At 42.3% G+C, this 15,791-nt stretch overlaps 1 protein-coding gene across 1 annotated transcript; it reads left to right on the top strand.

The window, feature by feature from the left end:
* Nucleotides 1-1,870: 1,870 nt before the first annotated feature.
* On the top strand, nt 1,871-15,468 carry mex3a (mex-3 RNA binding family member A). The gene is made up of 2 exons (XM_067600738.1): nt 1,871-2,992; nt 6,380-15,468. The coding sequence occupies exons 1-2, from the start codon at nt 2,452-2,454 to the stop codon at nt 7,525-7,527; spliced, it is 1,689 nt and encodes a 562-aa protein (XP_067456839.1). The 5' UTR covers nt 1,871-2,451; the 3' UTR covers nt 7,528-15,468.
* The last annotated feature ends 323 nt before the right edge of the window (nt 15,469-15,791 follow it).

Here is a 15,791-nt window from a genome sequence, read left to right as displayed (position 1 = left end):
GGGAAACACTATCCCAGATCCATGCTTTTTATTGATTGGGGCTCTCGGCTCCCGGCGGACCCGTTTTAATGGAGCCAGACGACCTCTTGGACACACTGGCATGCTCGGTGCACCACTGAGAGGCCGGCCCTTGTGTAGTGCTTGTCCCCATCCCAACCATGTTCCCACCCAATCCTATGGCCTCTCCACTGGGTGGGGTGGGGATTGGGGGCAGACCCCCCGGGCCTACCCTCTGGTCCTTCATGCATCACGCAATCCTGCTCTCCTCCTGCTGCTGTTTTTTATCCATGTTATTGGGTAGAGTGGGGGATGTTTTAATCCTGGCCTCATACCAGGAGTCTCCCTGTGAGTTCTCATCTGCAACACGCCCTTGGGGAACGAACCCCGTCCTGATTGGCACCCAGAGAGCGCGTCTAGACTATGATTATGCATGTAAATATACATGCTCCATCGTTCTGGTACCATTTTTATCACAACAGTTATATTGTTTCTATTTACAGACCGGTGTTTGGAAATTTGTGATTATATTGTTGCTCTATTCTATGTGTTATTAAAAGGCAGAAGGCGTTCTGACTGGAAATGCTAAAATATTCATGCCGAATCTCTCTAGAAGTCACATGCCATGCTCAGTCTGTCGCGTAAGCTCAAATGGAAGACTGTGTGTGTGTTTTTGTTTTTGTTATTAAAGTTGTAACCCAGTTAGTGTGGGAAAACACCACATGGAGAATAATAAATTGAATTTAATGGATGGGGTTAAAATGCACAAATAATCTTCACAGTGAATTCAACACCTCCCTTGGGAGCACAAAGCACACACACACTGACAGATTTCACAGACATTTCATTTAACAGCAATTTATGACAATTTTTATTGTTCCAGGTGCCGAACCCATCAACTTTGGTGTTTCATTGTGTCATTTAAAACACATATGAAGAAGTCTTTATTTTTTTTTTAGTGGGGTGGAGGAATAACGAGGACAATGAAGTGGCGGAGCATCTACTGTTTTCTCATAATAAACATCCCCAGAGTTTACCTCGTCATTCAGGGGGCCTGACAGGACACATACTCACTGTACATCCCACTGTGCATATGCACAGATGGTAACAACAGGCCAAGCTTGAGTTAGACTGACACTTTGAGGAAGCTCAAAACATGGACTTCAGTTGTTGCTGTGAGGCAAAATCTACTCCAGGTCCAACATTTCCTCAAAACCTTATTTATAGCGGTGACCCAAGTGTAATTATAATTTATAACACTGAAATAAAATAACTATATCATATGAGAAATATATTCATGTATTATTACTGATCTTATTTATTAATTGTAGATAAATATACATTTGAAGGTTTTAATGACAATAAATGCAACTTACAAGTACTTTCATATACCTGTTTGAAACAATGAAAATCTAATCAAAAATGAAAAAAGTCAGACCACATGTGTTGTCTGTGTAATATAATAATTATTAATAGTATTATTGTAACTGCAGTTTGAGTCTTTGTGTTATACTACAACCATGCTGTCAGGCGTGGCTTCTGTCGAGGACATCTTGGGGAGTCTGTACGCGAAACGAACGGCGCGGTTCTTTGTTCACCGGGGCTGCTGCACCCTTCTTCTTCTTTTTTTTTTTAACGGGAAATGTGCAAGGGCTTTTCTGATGGTTCACCCGCTGCATAGGGTCTGCAACGCCTGTCTGACAACTCCCTTTCTCTTCTCCTCCTCGTATAGGCTACAGCCCCCACCTCCCCCCCCCCCCCCCCCCCCCACCCCAGACACCCTCTCTCCCTCCTATACATAACATCCTCATGCGCAACGGCGCCGGAGACAACAACGCGGTGACCTGCCGCAAAGCACGGCTACATAGAGGTGGGCGGACCCCCCCAAAAATGTCACAAACTCCTTTACTCTCAAAATTCATGTCAGATAGTCCACATTGCTCTCAAAATACACGGGAGCTGCTCGGTTTTTCTACTAAAGATAAAGTTGACATCATCTTTTCAGCAGCACCACTAGATGACCATGTGCGCACTGCACTTGCACCTTTTGATACACAACTGTTTACATCCTGGATGGCCATTCTTACATAAGTCGCCGAAATGCGGTTTTCAGGCTACGCTGCAGCTCTAGAGCTGCGAGCGAGACTGCGTTAACGGATACGAGCGCGGTGCAGGAGGTGAACGGTGAGGCATTTTTTCTTCTTTTCTATAGGTGACGGGAGGTAGCTCGATGTGAGATGCCACAGGCTTGGGAACCTGAGACGGAATGGTACAACGGGAGGGCGGCTCGTTTTGTCTCGGCGAGGAGGGGAGCTGTGTAAACCAGACTGGGTGGAGCAACACATCGCCCAGCCCCATCTATCGTGCAGACGGCCTTGTGTCCCGTTTGCCCAGAGCTCGGGGAGAGACTACTGTACTGAAAGTCTGGCGGATAGAGAGAGAGGGGGCCGGTCTATGGGAGGGACTAGCGCAAAGGGGGGAATTGGAAGGAGGAGGGGGCGAGGAGGAGGCGGCACGGGTGCTGTTTCTCCAGTCTCTTTCCCTGTCTTTGTCTCACACACTCTTTTGTTAGCCATGCCTAGCCTGCTGGTTCTAGCAGGGATCATGGAGAAAAATGGGGGCTACGGCGGGGATCTGGCCGGCTCCGGCTTCGGAAGCGAAGGTCTCCTTGTGCCGCCCGATGAGGAGGAAGACGACTCCCGTGCCCTCAGGGTCGCGCTGGGCCAGTTATCTCTGCTGGGGCTCGGGGAAGGCGAGGACGGCGGCGGAGCCCCAACAACAGGAGTACAGGACCGGAGTAACAATAACAACAACCACCACAACCACACGAATAGCATCGGAGGTGGCGGGGACACGGCGATTCTGCAAGGGAAAAGCAAGTTGTGCGCCCTGTATGAGAGCTCCTCAAGTGAGACCAAAGGACGAGGCTGCAACATAACAGAATGCGTCCCAGTGCCCAGCTCTGAACATGTGGCCGAAATAGTGGGGAGACAAGGTAAACCGCTGGCTTGCAAATTATTTCCCTCCAAACTTATGCTTTTATCCCACTAACAGTGCTGCATTATCCCCGCCGTGGTTTCCTGTGTGCTTTGTTTTTTGTTCTCTAACTGTTACCTGGTGTTATTTGACAAAGAAAAGGGAGTGGTGTGTGTGTGCTCGCGTGTTTTTTTTGTACTCCCCCGAGACATCAGCCTCCCACTTTTTCTGCTACAATGTTGCAAGTTCTCGTGCACTCATCGTTACACCGATACATTGAAACAACTCGTTCGCCGCTTTGTGTTTATTTTGCTTTTGAGTGAATTTGCACAGAGGCATGAGAGAGAGAGAGAGAGAGAGAGGGAGAGGGAGAGAGAGAGAGAGAGAGAGAGAGCCCCGTTCCCTCCTGGGCGAATTATTCTACATCCACGCCATCAATGTCAGCGCACAGACACACACTGGAGCAGGGAGAGCACTTGCTTCCTTTGTCGTCTGAGACGCGCCAGACTGTTCAAAAAGGCAACGTGCAGCTGGTGGAGAGAGGAATGTCTTTCACTTTGAATTCCTCACTAAGAAAAATAAGCAGATTTAGACATTTGGGCTTAATGGTGGTAGATGTTTAGCTTCTTCCCAAATTTATTCAGCTCGTTGTTTATGTTGCGCACTGCCCCAGTGACACAATTGGACAATAGAGCGAGGGAGCGTGGTCCCCTTGTTGTTTTTTTTTTTTTTTTTTTTGTAAACGAGGGAGTTGGAAAGTTCAATTCCAGACACATTATAGATTCTGTCCTTATTTCTTACAGTTGGAGTTTTTTTTTTTAATTTAACAAAGACCTGAAGTTGAATGACAGCAGCTGTCAAACAAAGGTGTGAAAGTGGGGGGGTGGGGGGGTGGGGTGTAAGGGGAGGGGCGCATTAAGACAGTGTTGCTGCTTTGCACACGGGATGGTCTTAAAGGGTGACTCAGCGAGAAGTTGCACCAGGAGGTGGGGATCCTTTTCTTAAAAACACAATATTCAGTTTGTTTGTGCTTATTTGCAACAAAGCTGCTGTGAGGTGATTTTTCACTTTGTCCAATTTCCATATTTATGTTCAACGGAGCTGCAAAAGAGCTTCAACCGAAGTTGTTGTCCTTCTCTCTTCTCTGCTTGGTGATGGTGTTTATGTGGCTGCACCCATTGTTAACTGTTGTGATGAACCCATGGGTGAGAGGGGCAGGAAAAAAAAAAACAAAAAAAAAACAAGGATGGGCAGTATAGCATCCAAAAGCTGAATGGGAGTCACGCCTTGGAGCTCAACACAAGGGGCTCCTCATGAGCCCCACTTCACTGCACACTCTCAATACCACATGGTTGTCTGAGTCAGGAGAGGGAGAAATAGGGGGGATGGACTGAGAGGGAAGTGCAGGAGTGCAGGGTGGGTGAGGTACCAACAGCAAATCCTAACTTATCTTACTAAACAAAAACAAACAGGTCTCGAATAATGTCACAGGGGGGTTCAGAGGAGTTGAGACGTCTTCTTTTACTTTCCCTCCTTGCTCCACTGCTGCGGTAATGTGGATTTAGTCTCTGCTGCTAAGTGCCCCTTGTCTCCCATTGCGGCTCCTGTTTTTTACTCTGAAGTGTAAGTTTTGAATTTTAATGGGGTAACCGAAGACAGCCAAAGGGTGGATCCAGTGAGCACAAGTGCAGCAAGAGGGCCCTTTTGCCTTGACCGAGAAGAAGTGCTGATTTGGGGGGATTTGAGATGAGCTGCTTTTGATTCAGGCCCTTCGTTAGCTGGCACTACATACACACCCCCTTCTTCTCAGGACCGTGCATCACAGCCCGCCTGGTGAATCCGGCAAAAACAGAGCATCCTGTTATGATGATGAAGAAGAGATAGATATGATTGTTTTCTTCTGTCAGGAGTCACAGGCGTTGATTCCCGAGGATGCTCTTGCACCTTCCTCTGGTGCTCTTCACATCAAGGGTGGCTTTGTTTTGAATCACAGGCACCTCTTACACCACAGTTTTAACAGTTGAAAATAAATTTGCCTCCAGTGACCTTAATTTCTGGTTGCGATTAATTAATCTTTGCCTATTTTGTTTACAGATAATTCTTTAATTGAGACATTAATTTGGACTGATTAAAAGGTTGAACGTAGTTCGAGACTAGGAATTTGTCAATTGCTCTGTGATCCTTTGTGGCATGGATCGGTTTATTAGCCTAATACCAGGCAATGGCCACAAAGGGTATTTTCAGATTTAGAGCATGAGCAATACTAAACCTTCAGAGCATCACTATCCCTCTGTCCGTGCCACTGGTTCCTGAGGAGTAAGTGTTCCTGAACTAAGTGGGCCTATTTTGTAGCATTAGGGAGACATTCGTCTTCAACTTAAAGTGTCTTTAAACCCCTATGATACCTGCTGCTTTGATTTTTAGATAGGTAATGCAATAGTGTGCTGTGTGATCTGAAGCAGCTGGAGACTGGTAAGATGAGCTCAGATTTGTTCACTGAATAAACGCCTGATGATTCTAGCTTGTCCAAAGAGACGCACTGGCCTCTTCAAGGCATGGCCAAGACAAGAAAGGCATGTTGGACCAGTCGATATCAAAAGTGAAAGTGATAATGAGGACACTGGCTGAATATCTGAATGAAAACTGACCTGTTTAATGGCCTCCATGGGTGTAAAATAAACAGAATTGCTGCCTTTTCTTACCACGTTCCCTTTGGCCTCAAATGCACCTGGCAATCCTCCTAAATAATTACTGATTTAGTGTATATCCTGTTCTGTCCCATTACAATGTCAGGTAATTTGTCATGAAATAACATTAACCTGCACTCTCTCACATTAAGACTCTGCCTTAAAAGCACTTAATAGAGTAAACTATTACACACTGATCAAAAACAGGGCAGACGTAGAGCAATAAATGGCTGAAAAACGAAGCATATGTGGTATGTCTGTATTGTCTCGTAAGTTCAAGGAGAGGTCACGTAGTGATTGCTCACCATCGTACTGCAAATGTATAGCATCTACTGTAGATCCTCAGCCCTCCACAGCACTCATATCTGCTCTGGCCAATACCTCTGCATGATCCATGTGTCTCTTAGTCAGTTGTGTATCTAATTTAGAGCTAATAAATAAGTACGCTAATGCTTAAGTGCTTGGAACATCATAAATCATGGTAATACTTCTGTGTATCCTTTTACAAGCAAAAACCTGCGAGTTAAAATGATCATAAACAGTGAATAAATCTAAATTTACACTGAATAGAGGAGAGTTGTAGATTTCTAACAGCTTAGGTTGATAAAGTGTGCTCTCACTTGTAACCTTTTTAACTTTTTTAATCTGTGAACCGCAAAATTGACATGTTATGTATCATACTGACTTATTTTAAAATGCATGTTGGTGTCTTTCTGCAGGTTGCAAGATCAAAGCCCTGCGGGCCAAGACCAACACCTACATCAAAACCCCTGTTAGAGGAGAGGAGCCAGTGTTCTTAATCACTGGCCGGAAGGAGGATGTTGCACTGGCCCGCCGTGAAATCATCTCTGCTGCTGAGCACTTCTCCATGCTCCGGGCATCCCGCAACAAGCTGGGAGTGTCCTTTAGCGGCTCCCCGCCAACACCTTTGCCAGGTCAGACCACCATTCAGGTGAGAGTGCCATACCGTGTTGTGGGGCTGGTAGTGGGGCCTAAAGGCTCTACCATCAAACGCATCCAGCAGCAAACCTGTACCTACATTGTCACTCCCAGTCGAGACCGCGACCCTGTCTTTGAAATCACAGGGTCACCGAGCAACGCCGAGCGGGCCCGCGAGGAGATCGAAGCACACATCGCCTTCCGAACAGGAGGCCTGCATGACCACAATAATGAGAATGACTGTCTGGGGCCGAATGGTGGAAGCAGCCCAGCAGGCAGCAGCGGTGGTCTGGAGAGCCGGCTACAGCAGGTGTGGGGGCTGCAGGGGGGCCAACGCAAGCCCCTCACCAGCAGCTACCGCCAGAACTTCTCAGATGCCATGGTTGGAGGGGGAGGAGGAAACGAGGGAGGGGGAATCTACAACAAGGGCAACTTCTCCAGCTCCGGAGAGAAGCCTTGCTCTTATTTTGGATCTGAGGGTACCCAGAGCTGGGGTGATCCTGACTACCCCAAACAGGTGGCCTTCTACGCCCAGCAGCGTTCCAAGAGCTTTGGAGGCCTCCCACTCCCTCTGACCAGACTCTCCCCAGGCTTACCTGAACCCTGCGGAGGTGGAAGCACCAACAACTCTTCAGTCACCAGCATTGTGCCCGTAGCCGGCTCACCTCATGCCCAGGCCCGCCGCGCCCACAGTGAGCCCACCTCGGCCGGTGAGGGGTTCCCAGGCCGTCTGCCAGTGCCGGACTCGCCACCGGCCACTGTGCGGGACTGCATGACCTGCTTTGAGAGCAAAGTTACGGCTGCCTTGGTGCCCTGTGGCCATAACCTCTTCTGCATGGAGTGTGCCATCCGAATCTGTGAGCTCAACCACCCGGAGTGCCCAGTGTGCCACACCCAGGTCACACAGGCCATCCGAATATTCTCTTAAGGAACCACATCAGTTTTTATCATTAGTTTTGTCAGTGTTTGTTCAATAATTATTTACTGTTATTATGATTATTATTATAATACACAAGTACTTTTTTGTTTTTCAGAAAATTTAAAAACAATCAAGCAGATATTTTAGAAGGCACTGCTTGCTTTACTAAAAAGTATAAGAAATATTTTTAAGTTTTTCTTTTATATATATATGCATATATATTTTATAAAAGTTTTGTTTATAAGAGAAGTATAGTACCTTGCATTTTCAGTTTTTTGACTGCTGCTGTTTTTCATTCATGAATCACAGTGTAGGCAGAGGTAGACGGTAATGTGAACATTTTATTATTCAAATTTTTTATTTTACCATGAAGTGGGTTTATATGGAAGGAAGAAGATGATTGTTGAGGTACCCAATCTGCACCTGACTAACCTAGAAAGTCAATGTTATTAGAAGGATCAAATAAAAAATTTCATTGCACCGCACCATACAATCATCTTGGGTCTAAAATAGGATTGTCAATCATACCTAGAAAATTTGGGAGCTGATTTTGAAGGTGAATTAAGACATTTCAGTTTTACTGTGATTGTAGTTTGATATAATTGGTCCAAAACAGATATTAATTTTTAGCAAAGAGAAAATGTGGATAGATTGGTTCCAGTCAAACCCTTGTAATCTATACAAGAAAACACAAAAAACAGCCACTCGTTTCACTCTTATACCTTATATTCTTATAAACCACATTAATGCTAAAAAGGACATTACATCATTTATTTATAGTAATTGGTTAAAATCGTATTGGTACCGTTATTCACAGAGCTAGATTAAAGTTGTATAAAGTACATTTTCTTTCCAGTAGCCATTGATTACACCTTGGTCACTGCAGTTTGTTGAAAAGATTCAGTAATGCTTGCTCCTCGTGGCACTTGAAAAGCATGTGGTTCCTCGGTTGGCTTAAAGCACTGATTTAATTTGTGAGGCCGAAAGCCTTGGAATGCATCCAGTTGGCTAGTTCTCGATATCTGTCTCCCCGATGGACTTGTTTCAAAGCCACCTTAACCGCGCTTTATTGTCTTGTGTGGTCGTTTGGCCACAGTCGCTGAACGATATAGGACAAAACAAGAGCTTCGGTCGACAAGCATTTCTCTGAGGTGTGCACTGTAAATAAGGAGGAGAATTAGCGTTGTGGACAGAAGCCGAGTAAAACTGTAAAAAAACGTTTCCTGAATCAGCAGCAGACGAACAATTAAAATAGTTGACACTGTAAAATACAGAGTCCCAAAAATCAGTCATCCTAACTCACGTCTCCAATACTAACAGCGTTCTGTTTTGAGCTCCGAGGGGCCTGCTGTCTTCTCTGTAATTAGCAAAGCTGTACAGGAGCAGGTGTTTCATGGTACACTGTGGCTGTGACCCCAAGTTGGAGGTCTCGCCTAGCCCCCTTTCTTTCTCTCTCTTTTCTTTGGGAGTGGCTTTTATGTCTCCCCCTGCTTACAGTTCGATCGTTTGCTTTCGAAGGCCTCTCTGAGAGGGGCGTATTGTCTGGGCCCGGTAGCGGCGTGGGCTGCGGAGTGCTCGGACACGGCCTGGATATACTCATTGATAATTAGGCAAATGGGTTGGTCCAGGTGCGGACCGTGTGGGGGACTCTGGAGCCGTGTGAGGGGTAAAGACAGGGTCCTGCGGCGAGCCCCTTACTGCCCCGCCCCACTGTTACAAGCACAGAGGGGGCTGGATGGTCTGGATGCAGCTGGGCGAACAGAACCCCCTCCTTCCACTCCCTCTTGCCCTTTCCTCCCCCCCCTTTCCTCTCCTTTTTCTACTGCTCTGAGCTATCCCTACTGGGGAGAGGGGGCCTCTTTTGTCCCAAAACACACATACACACACACACACACACACACACGCAAAATTTGAAAGACACTAGCCGAATTTGGCAGCGCCTGTGAAATGAGGGGAGGCTTAGGAGCTAAATAAATTATCTACAGTTATCAGGAGATGCACTAGTTACCTATTTTCAACGTTATGCCACACAATTTGCCGTATACCCTTTCCAGATAATGAAAAAACGAGCACGTTTACATACAAAGAAAGATTGTGTGATCTTATCACATGAGGTGCAGCGTTAACCCCCCCCCCCCACCCCACCCCACCCCCCCTCCTCCTCCTCCACTCCCCAACTGCACCGCCCTGATATTTGGACGGGGGTTCTGTTTGTGTGACAGCGGCAGCGCAGATCGAAGTTTCTACAAAGCTCCCGCCCCTCTTTACCTCCCGACTCCCCCCACCCCCCACCCCCCATGTCAGCTCACTACTGTATGGGACATCCTGCAGCTGCCCCTTCACTATGGACACCCGGGCTTCAGCAAATGGCAGCCCCCCCTCCACCCCCTTGCTTTGAGCTTCCAGAATGAAATCAGACAATTGTAATTGACAGGAAAGCAGAGGAAACGCCCCATTTAACCAGCACTCATGCTGAATCAAATTACACACCCTCTGCGTCTGCCTTAGCCCCAGCCTGGGGATTTCAGAGGGCTAGAGGAGAGCGGATGGGGTAGGGATTAAAGCTGTTGAATGATAGGGGGGGATTCATTTTGGCTGTAGAAAGAAAGAAGCATGCTTCTAAAAAAAAAAAAAAAAAAAAAATCTACCAATCTTACTGATCATTCAAGGCTTGCCGCAAGTTTTGAGTCGTTGTCACATGTGGGCCAGTAGAGATGACAGGGAACACCAGTGATTCAGCAGGCCTCTCTTGTGTTGTATTGGAGAACAATTAAACTCAGCTTCTGTCTCGGAAAAACAATTGACTGATTACAAATTGTGTCTTCAAGGACACAAAAGCTCCTCCTTTTTAAAAAAAAAAAAACCACACAAAAAAAAAATAACACGTACAAAAGCAGACCACTCACATTACACGTGGACTGCGAGGAAAGCACTGTACTCGCAAAAAAAAGTACCCTAAATTCTATCAGATGTAGAAGAATAGTTATCATTTTATGGATGGAGAAATTGCACAGTGGTTTGGCCTAAGCTTTCAACGTGAAATTCAAGGCAGTTTTTAAACACTGCTCTTTGAACTTAGTATTTTTGTTGTTTTAATTTACTGCCTTAATATTTTTTATTAACATAACTGCCATTACTCTTGGCATACAAGGTAGCAACTTTGGCCTTTGATAGTACCGCCCCCTTACAACAACTTTTTAAAGAACTTATTTTTGGAGTAAAGAATGTGAATCAAATTGCTCGGGTGGGGAGTAGAGGGATTCAGGAAATTAGGCTCATCAAACACTTAACTTAAAATGTAGAGTAAAGCACCTTATTACAAAAACATGCGCATTTGAATAATACCAAACCGACCACTGATGGTGAAATATATTTCATAGAATCTGAAAAGACATGCACATAAGGATTCCCTATCATTTTTTTGTATTATGGTGGTTCTTGTTATTCTTAATACTAGTACTAGTGGTGATTTGGGAGACCTCTCGTCCATTTAGTCAATGCTGATGACTTGATTTGAGTTTTGCACTGGTTTAATGTAGAGAGGGCTTATTGGAGATTCTCCCTGTTTAGACGCTGTATAAGTTAATGAGTATTGTACTTTATGGGGAAAGCACTCTGAGCATCTATGTAAATACAGTATGTGTATCAGTTACGGACATCCAGACAAAGGCCCGCTTAAAGTGAGGTTTTGATTATTTTTACAGACTCAAAGTGTCATTGTCAATGTTTTAGCATATGGAATTCAAAATGTTTCTGAGTTTTAGGGAGAGTAAATCTTTTATATATGCGTCCCATCATCCTTTTGACTATAATAGTATATTAGATAGATTCATACATTTAAGAAATATTATTTAAACTGATTAACTTAGTATTTCATCCAAATATATAGATAAAAAAATTAACCAGACACTACTATAAACTGTAATAATGAATATCCTTTATGAAGCCGCTACTGTATAAATCCAGTCTCAAATAAAAACTCCAATGAATTGTATGTGTAATAACCTAACCCCTAATGAATAAATCAGTTTCTATGTATATTAGGATGAAAAAGCAATAATAGGACTATACTGGGACAATAAACAGAGGAGCCTGCTTAGTCAGTTCTTTAAATAATATTCTATTCAGAAATTGACCTTGATTATTAGGATAATACCATTTCTGTCTCATATCTGCTCACAATTCATTATGGATTCACGCCAGTGTAGAAACAGAGATAATTAATTAGTAACAGTTTCAGGATAAGTAAATGTTCTTGTTGTGTTCATCAGGGTCTTAGTCATTTGATTGCTTTTTTTTTTTTTTTTTATGTTGAATATCAATCAGATGGCAGGGTGGGTCAAGACAAACTTGAGGATTCCTTCTCTTGAGTAGCACTGAAATGATGAAACTGCAATTTCTGTGATTTTTAGAGGAAATCTCGCTGTAGAAGCGAACGCTCGAGTGTAAACAAAGCCAAAACGTAAGCACCGAGGTCTTTCCTGTTTTTCATTAAAAAAAAAAAAAGCAGGAGCTGGTGACTTTACTGATGATAGACTGATGTCTTGAAGGCTTTGGTGATGTACACACAGAGTGTAAGACAACATGATATGATGTACTGTACCAGTCACTCTCTTAATGCAGTCATGTTGTCCATGTGAAGAGCTCTGATTCTTTACAGGCGTCTTACTTATAGCATATCTTTAAGATGAGTTGTGTTTACATATTGATAAGAAGTTTCTGATTTCATGGCTCTCTTTGATTACTTGTGTTCCACCAACTTTTCATCTGTATTATTTTTTTTGAGAGAAAAAGGTCAAACGTAGCCAAAGAACAAAAATACAAGGAGAGGACATGAGCTAACTTGTCACTTGAGTTAACTTATTTTAGCATTAAAAAATGGTTTAGAGTTTATTGAATCAGGATTATTAAGAAATAATCTCATAGCTAGAATTACTCTGTTTACCCAAAAGTCTTAGAGGCCACTCAATCTTTATCTGTGAAGGCATATCATGTTTCAGTGTTGTAAGATTAGTTTAATACTGCAGAGGCGCCGGTAACAGACTTACTTCTCCCCAAAGAGACCAGCTTAAAGCACATCCTGGCACTAACATAGTCCTTTGAGTAGTTTTCTATTGTCCTGGTTAGATTGTTGAGGAGGGGAAAAAAAAAAAGTCTGGTCTTAATCTTTTTTTTTTGAAAAACCTGACCGATCAGGAGAAGTTGAGATAAAAAGGGACTGCCCAAGTAATCTTCAAAAAAAAAAAAAACTAGACCGGGAAAGAATTGTGTTGACAGCGACAAGCTAGTGAAAACGCAGACTGAATTCCTCATTTTTTTTAAGATCCTCAGAGTAAACTGTAAGGGATTACCTTCGATTGTAAACAAGGTGACAGTAATAAGTAAACAAAACAACACTGTGGTTTTAGTTAATATCGTTTAGGGAGCCATTGACTGTATCCTTGAGTTTAACTGCATGTTAGTAAAAATATAGTACAGTAGTTAAGATTTATCCGAAAAAAAAAAGATCGCATTAAGAATTCATCAGCCTGATACCTGAAGTGTATAAAAAGCTTTAAGACCTTAAAGTGAACATCGGTTTAAAATCATATATTTACCGTGTAGTTTAACTAATTGATACATAAAGTTTAATTATGATTCTTAAGAATATGCTAAGGTGTAAGTTTCATTTGTCCAACTCACCCAGTATGAAATACTTTTTTAATTCAGTGGAGCTACAAAGGGGTGGGGTGACTCACAGTGACATTTGTTTAATTAATTTCTTGTTAGTATTATTTACAATATTGTATTAAGCTTACTATTATAGTAATGGTAGAAACTGTTGATGTTTTTCTTCTCTTGATATGAAAAGGTCTTTATGCATTTATGTAGAATCCCTTTTAAGGAGTGATAGGAAATCCTTATTTTCAATGGATGCACTTAAGCAATTGTACCAACCTGTCTAAATCACACATTGAGCAAGTAATGCATTGAATGTAAAAAGAAAAAAAAAGACCACTCAACTTAATGCACTCCTTACGCTTATTGTTTTGTCAATTTACAAGTGAGCTTTAAGTTTTTGTTTTTTGGGAAAGAATTTGCGAGTTTTTCAACGTAGACTATATTTGAGTTCTTCCACATACATTTATAGAAAGTTAACTTAAAATGAATAAAAAAAAAAACATATTACAGTTTCTCAAATCTATTTTGCTAACATGGGTTATTATTTCATAGAAAGCAGAGGAAAAAAAAAAAAGTCAGTATCTGGATGTTATTTATGAAAAGTTAAAAAAAATGAAGCAACATATTTATGAGTAACCTCAAGACATTTTGTTTTTTAATTAAAATTACAAGAAGTTAATATATTTCTAAACACAGGGAGGTCAGTTTCTACTAATAAGTAAAATGAGAAAAGAAGTTTAGAAGTTTTATTTATGAAAGTTATGGATGCTCGTCTTTTCCATCTACTTCACGGTCGATGAAGTAAATGGAACAAGAGTTCCCCGTAGCTTAAATTTTAACTTCAGACATGCATTACGTCAACATCAGTGCAGTCACAATGGAATAATTACAGAAAATAATATAATATTTTTTAGAATTTGGAGATATTTTAGTCACAGAGCATCAATTTTGTGCCTCAATTATATATTTTTCCTGCATCAGCATTCTTTGTGCAGTGCTGCTTGCTGTAACCCTTCCCCCCCCCTTTCAACTAACCCCATGTTACTGACTGAAACACATTACTCATTTCCTCTGTAATCTAAACTCGCTTTTACTTATCAAACGTATAAAACATGTTACGACTGCAACGCTTGGAATGAATGAGGCAGCTGCGGCCCTCTTGCAAATGGGGCCGCAAATAACTTGTACACACTTTCATTCATACATTTTCTACATCTACTACTCAGACAGTTTGTGATCGATAGCGACGGAGCATAATCAGCTTAAAGAAAGCCTTTTATGACAGACTTTCCCTAATGTGTTAATTAGGTGAAGTCTGTAAATTGAGCGAAGGCATCTAGGAGAGGACAACAGCGCACTGTGTAGTAGATCTATGTAACTAGATGCACACATATACACACAACAGATTCATTACCGTACTAGTTTGCATGTATGTTGTATGGTCACTTAGACAGGAGAAACAGTGCAAGTTCTGTGTTATCCTTTTAACATCAGCACGCTTGGGCTGTTTCTCCTCTGTAGATTTTCATAGTTGGAGTCTCTTTGGAAACTAGAAAGTTGACATGAGTTGGTTGCCAGGCAAAGAGACCATCGCAGTCCCCATTATCAAAGTCTGATTTTTTGTATTCTCAGTTACCTGTTAGTGATGAAAGAGTTTGCACCTCATATGAATTAACTTGAAGTTCTTAGTTTGTGTAAGAGTTGATACAGATATAAAAAAAAACAACAAAAAAACTTGACAAAAACACTACAATGGCACATTTTCTGCTGCATGTAAAGGATGGGGACTTAAGTGGCGCTCGCTGGTGAAACTCACAACCTTCTCCAAAGAGGCCAATACAGTCTGACAGTCTGTCTTTGGTAGCGTTTCCAATTTTTCCAGCACAGTAGAGGTGTTTCATACCGGTCTAATAGTGGTCGTAGTGCATTAGTTTTTGGGCCAGCATCACCTGGCGTTAGTTTCTGGTTTCTCTGTGAACAGTGAAAGAGGGTTGCCAATGTGGCTCTCTGTGGCTGACCGTCAACTTTGATGGATGGAAAAAAAAAAAAAAAAAAAAAGAAGTCTTTGAACTCTGTTACAGTGTGCCATGCCCCTACAAGGCATGTGATATTGCAGGTTTATTTCTTATAGCACATGTTTTTTTGTGAATTACATTTTTTGGAGACATTTTTATTATTATTATTGTATCTGCGCCATGTTAGTTCTGGTTCTTTGTTATTTTTCCAAGATTCAAGATGTATTGTAAATGTTTCTAATAAAAACAAAAATGAAATGATCTCCAATTGAAACTAATTGTGTTTTGTTGTTTGAAGGGGGAGTTTTAGAGGCTAAATCAATCCTTTTTTAATGTGATGATGATGATGACTATTCATATTTTAATCCCAGTGATCAGAGGAACAGTATCACTTTTCGGCACTGTGCAAATATCGTGTTATTAAATTACACTGGACATTGAAAATGAAACTGAATGAATATAATCGTGTCAATATTCTGTTATTAGCAATCATGGTACCTTAACTCATGATTCATTCAATTAATTATGCCCCTCTACCAGATTCACTAATGAAGAAGCCAGCTCCTTGCAGCCTTTTATTGTTTAAAAACATTTTAA

Source organism: Thunnus thynnus, chromosome 10, assembly GCF_963924715.1.
Source record: "Thunnus thynnus chromosome 10, fThuThy2.1, whole genome shotgun sequence".
In the NCBI taxonomy this organism is placed as follows: Eukaryota; Metazoa; Chordata; class Actinopteri; order Scombriformes; family Scombridae; genus Thunnus; species Thunnus thynnus.
This window is presented reverse-complemented; position numbering and strand designations above follow the sequence as displayed.

What these genes read in the sequence shown, in the direction of transcription:
- mex3a (XM_067600738.1), top strand. Translation starts at nt 2,452, where the DNA reads ATGGGAGGGACTAGCGCAAAGGGGGGAATTGGAAGGAGGAGGGGGCGA. An exon ending in CGAAATAGTGGGGAGACAAG is followed by an intron (nt 2,993 to 6,379) that starts GTAAACCGCTGG and finishes GTCTTTCTGCAG; the next exon opens with GTTGCAAGATCAAAGCCCTG.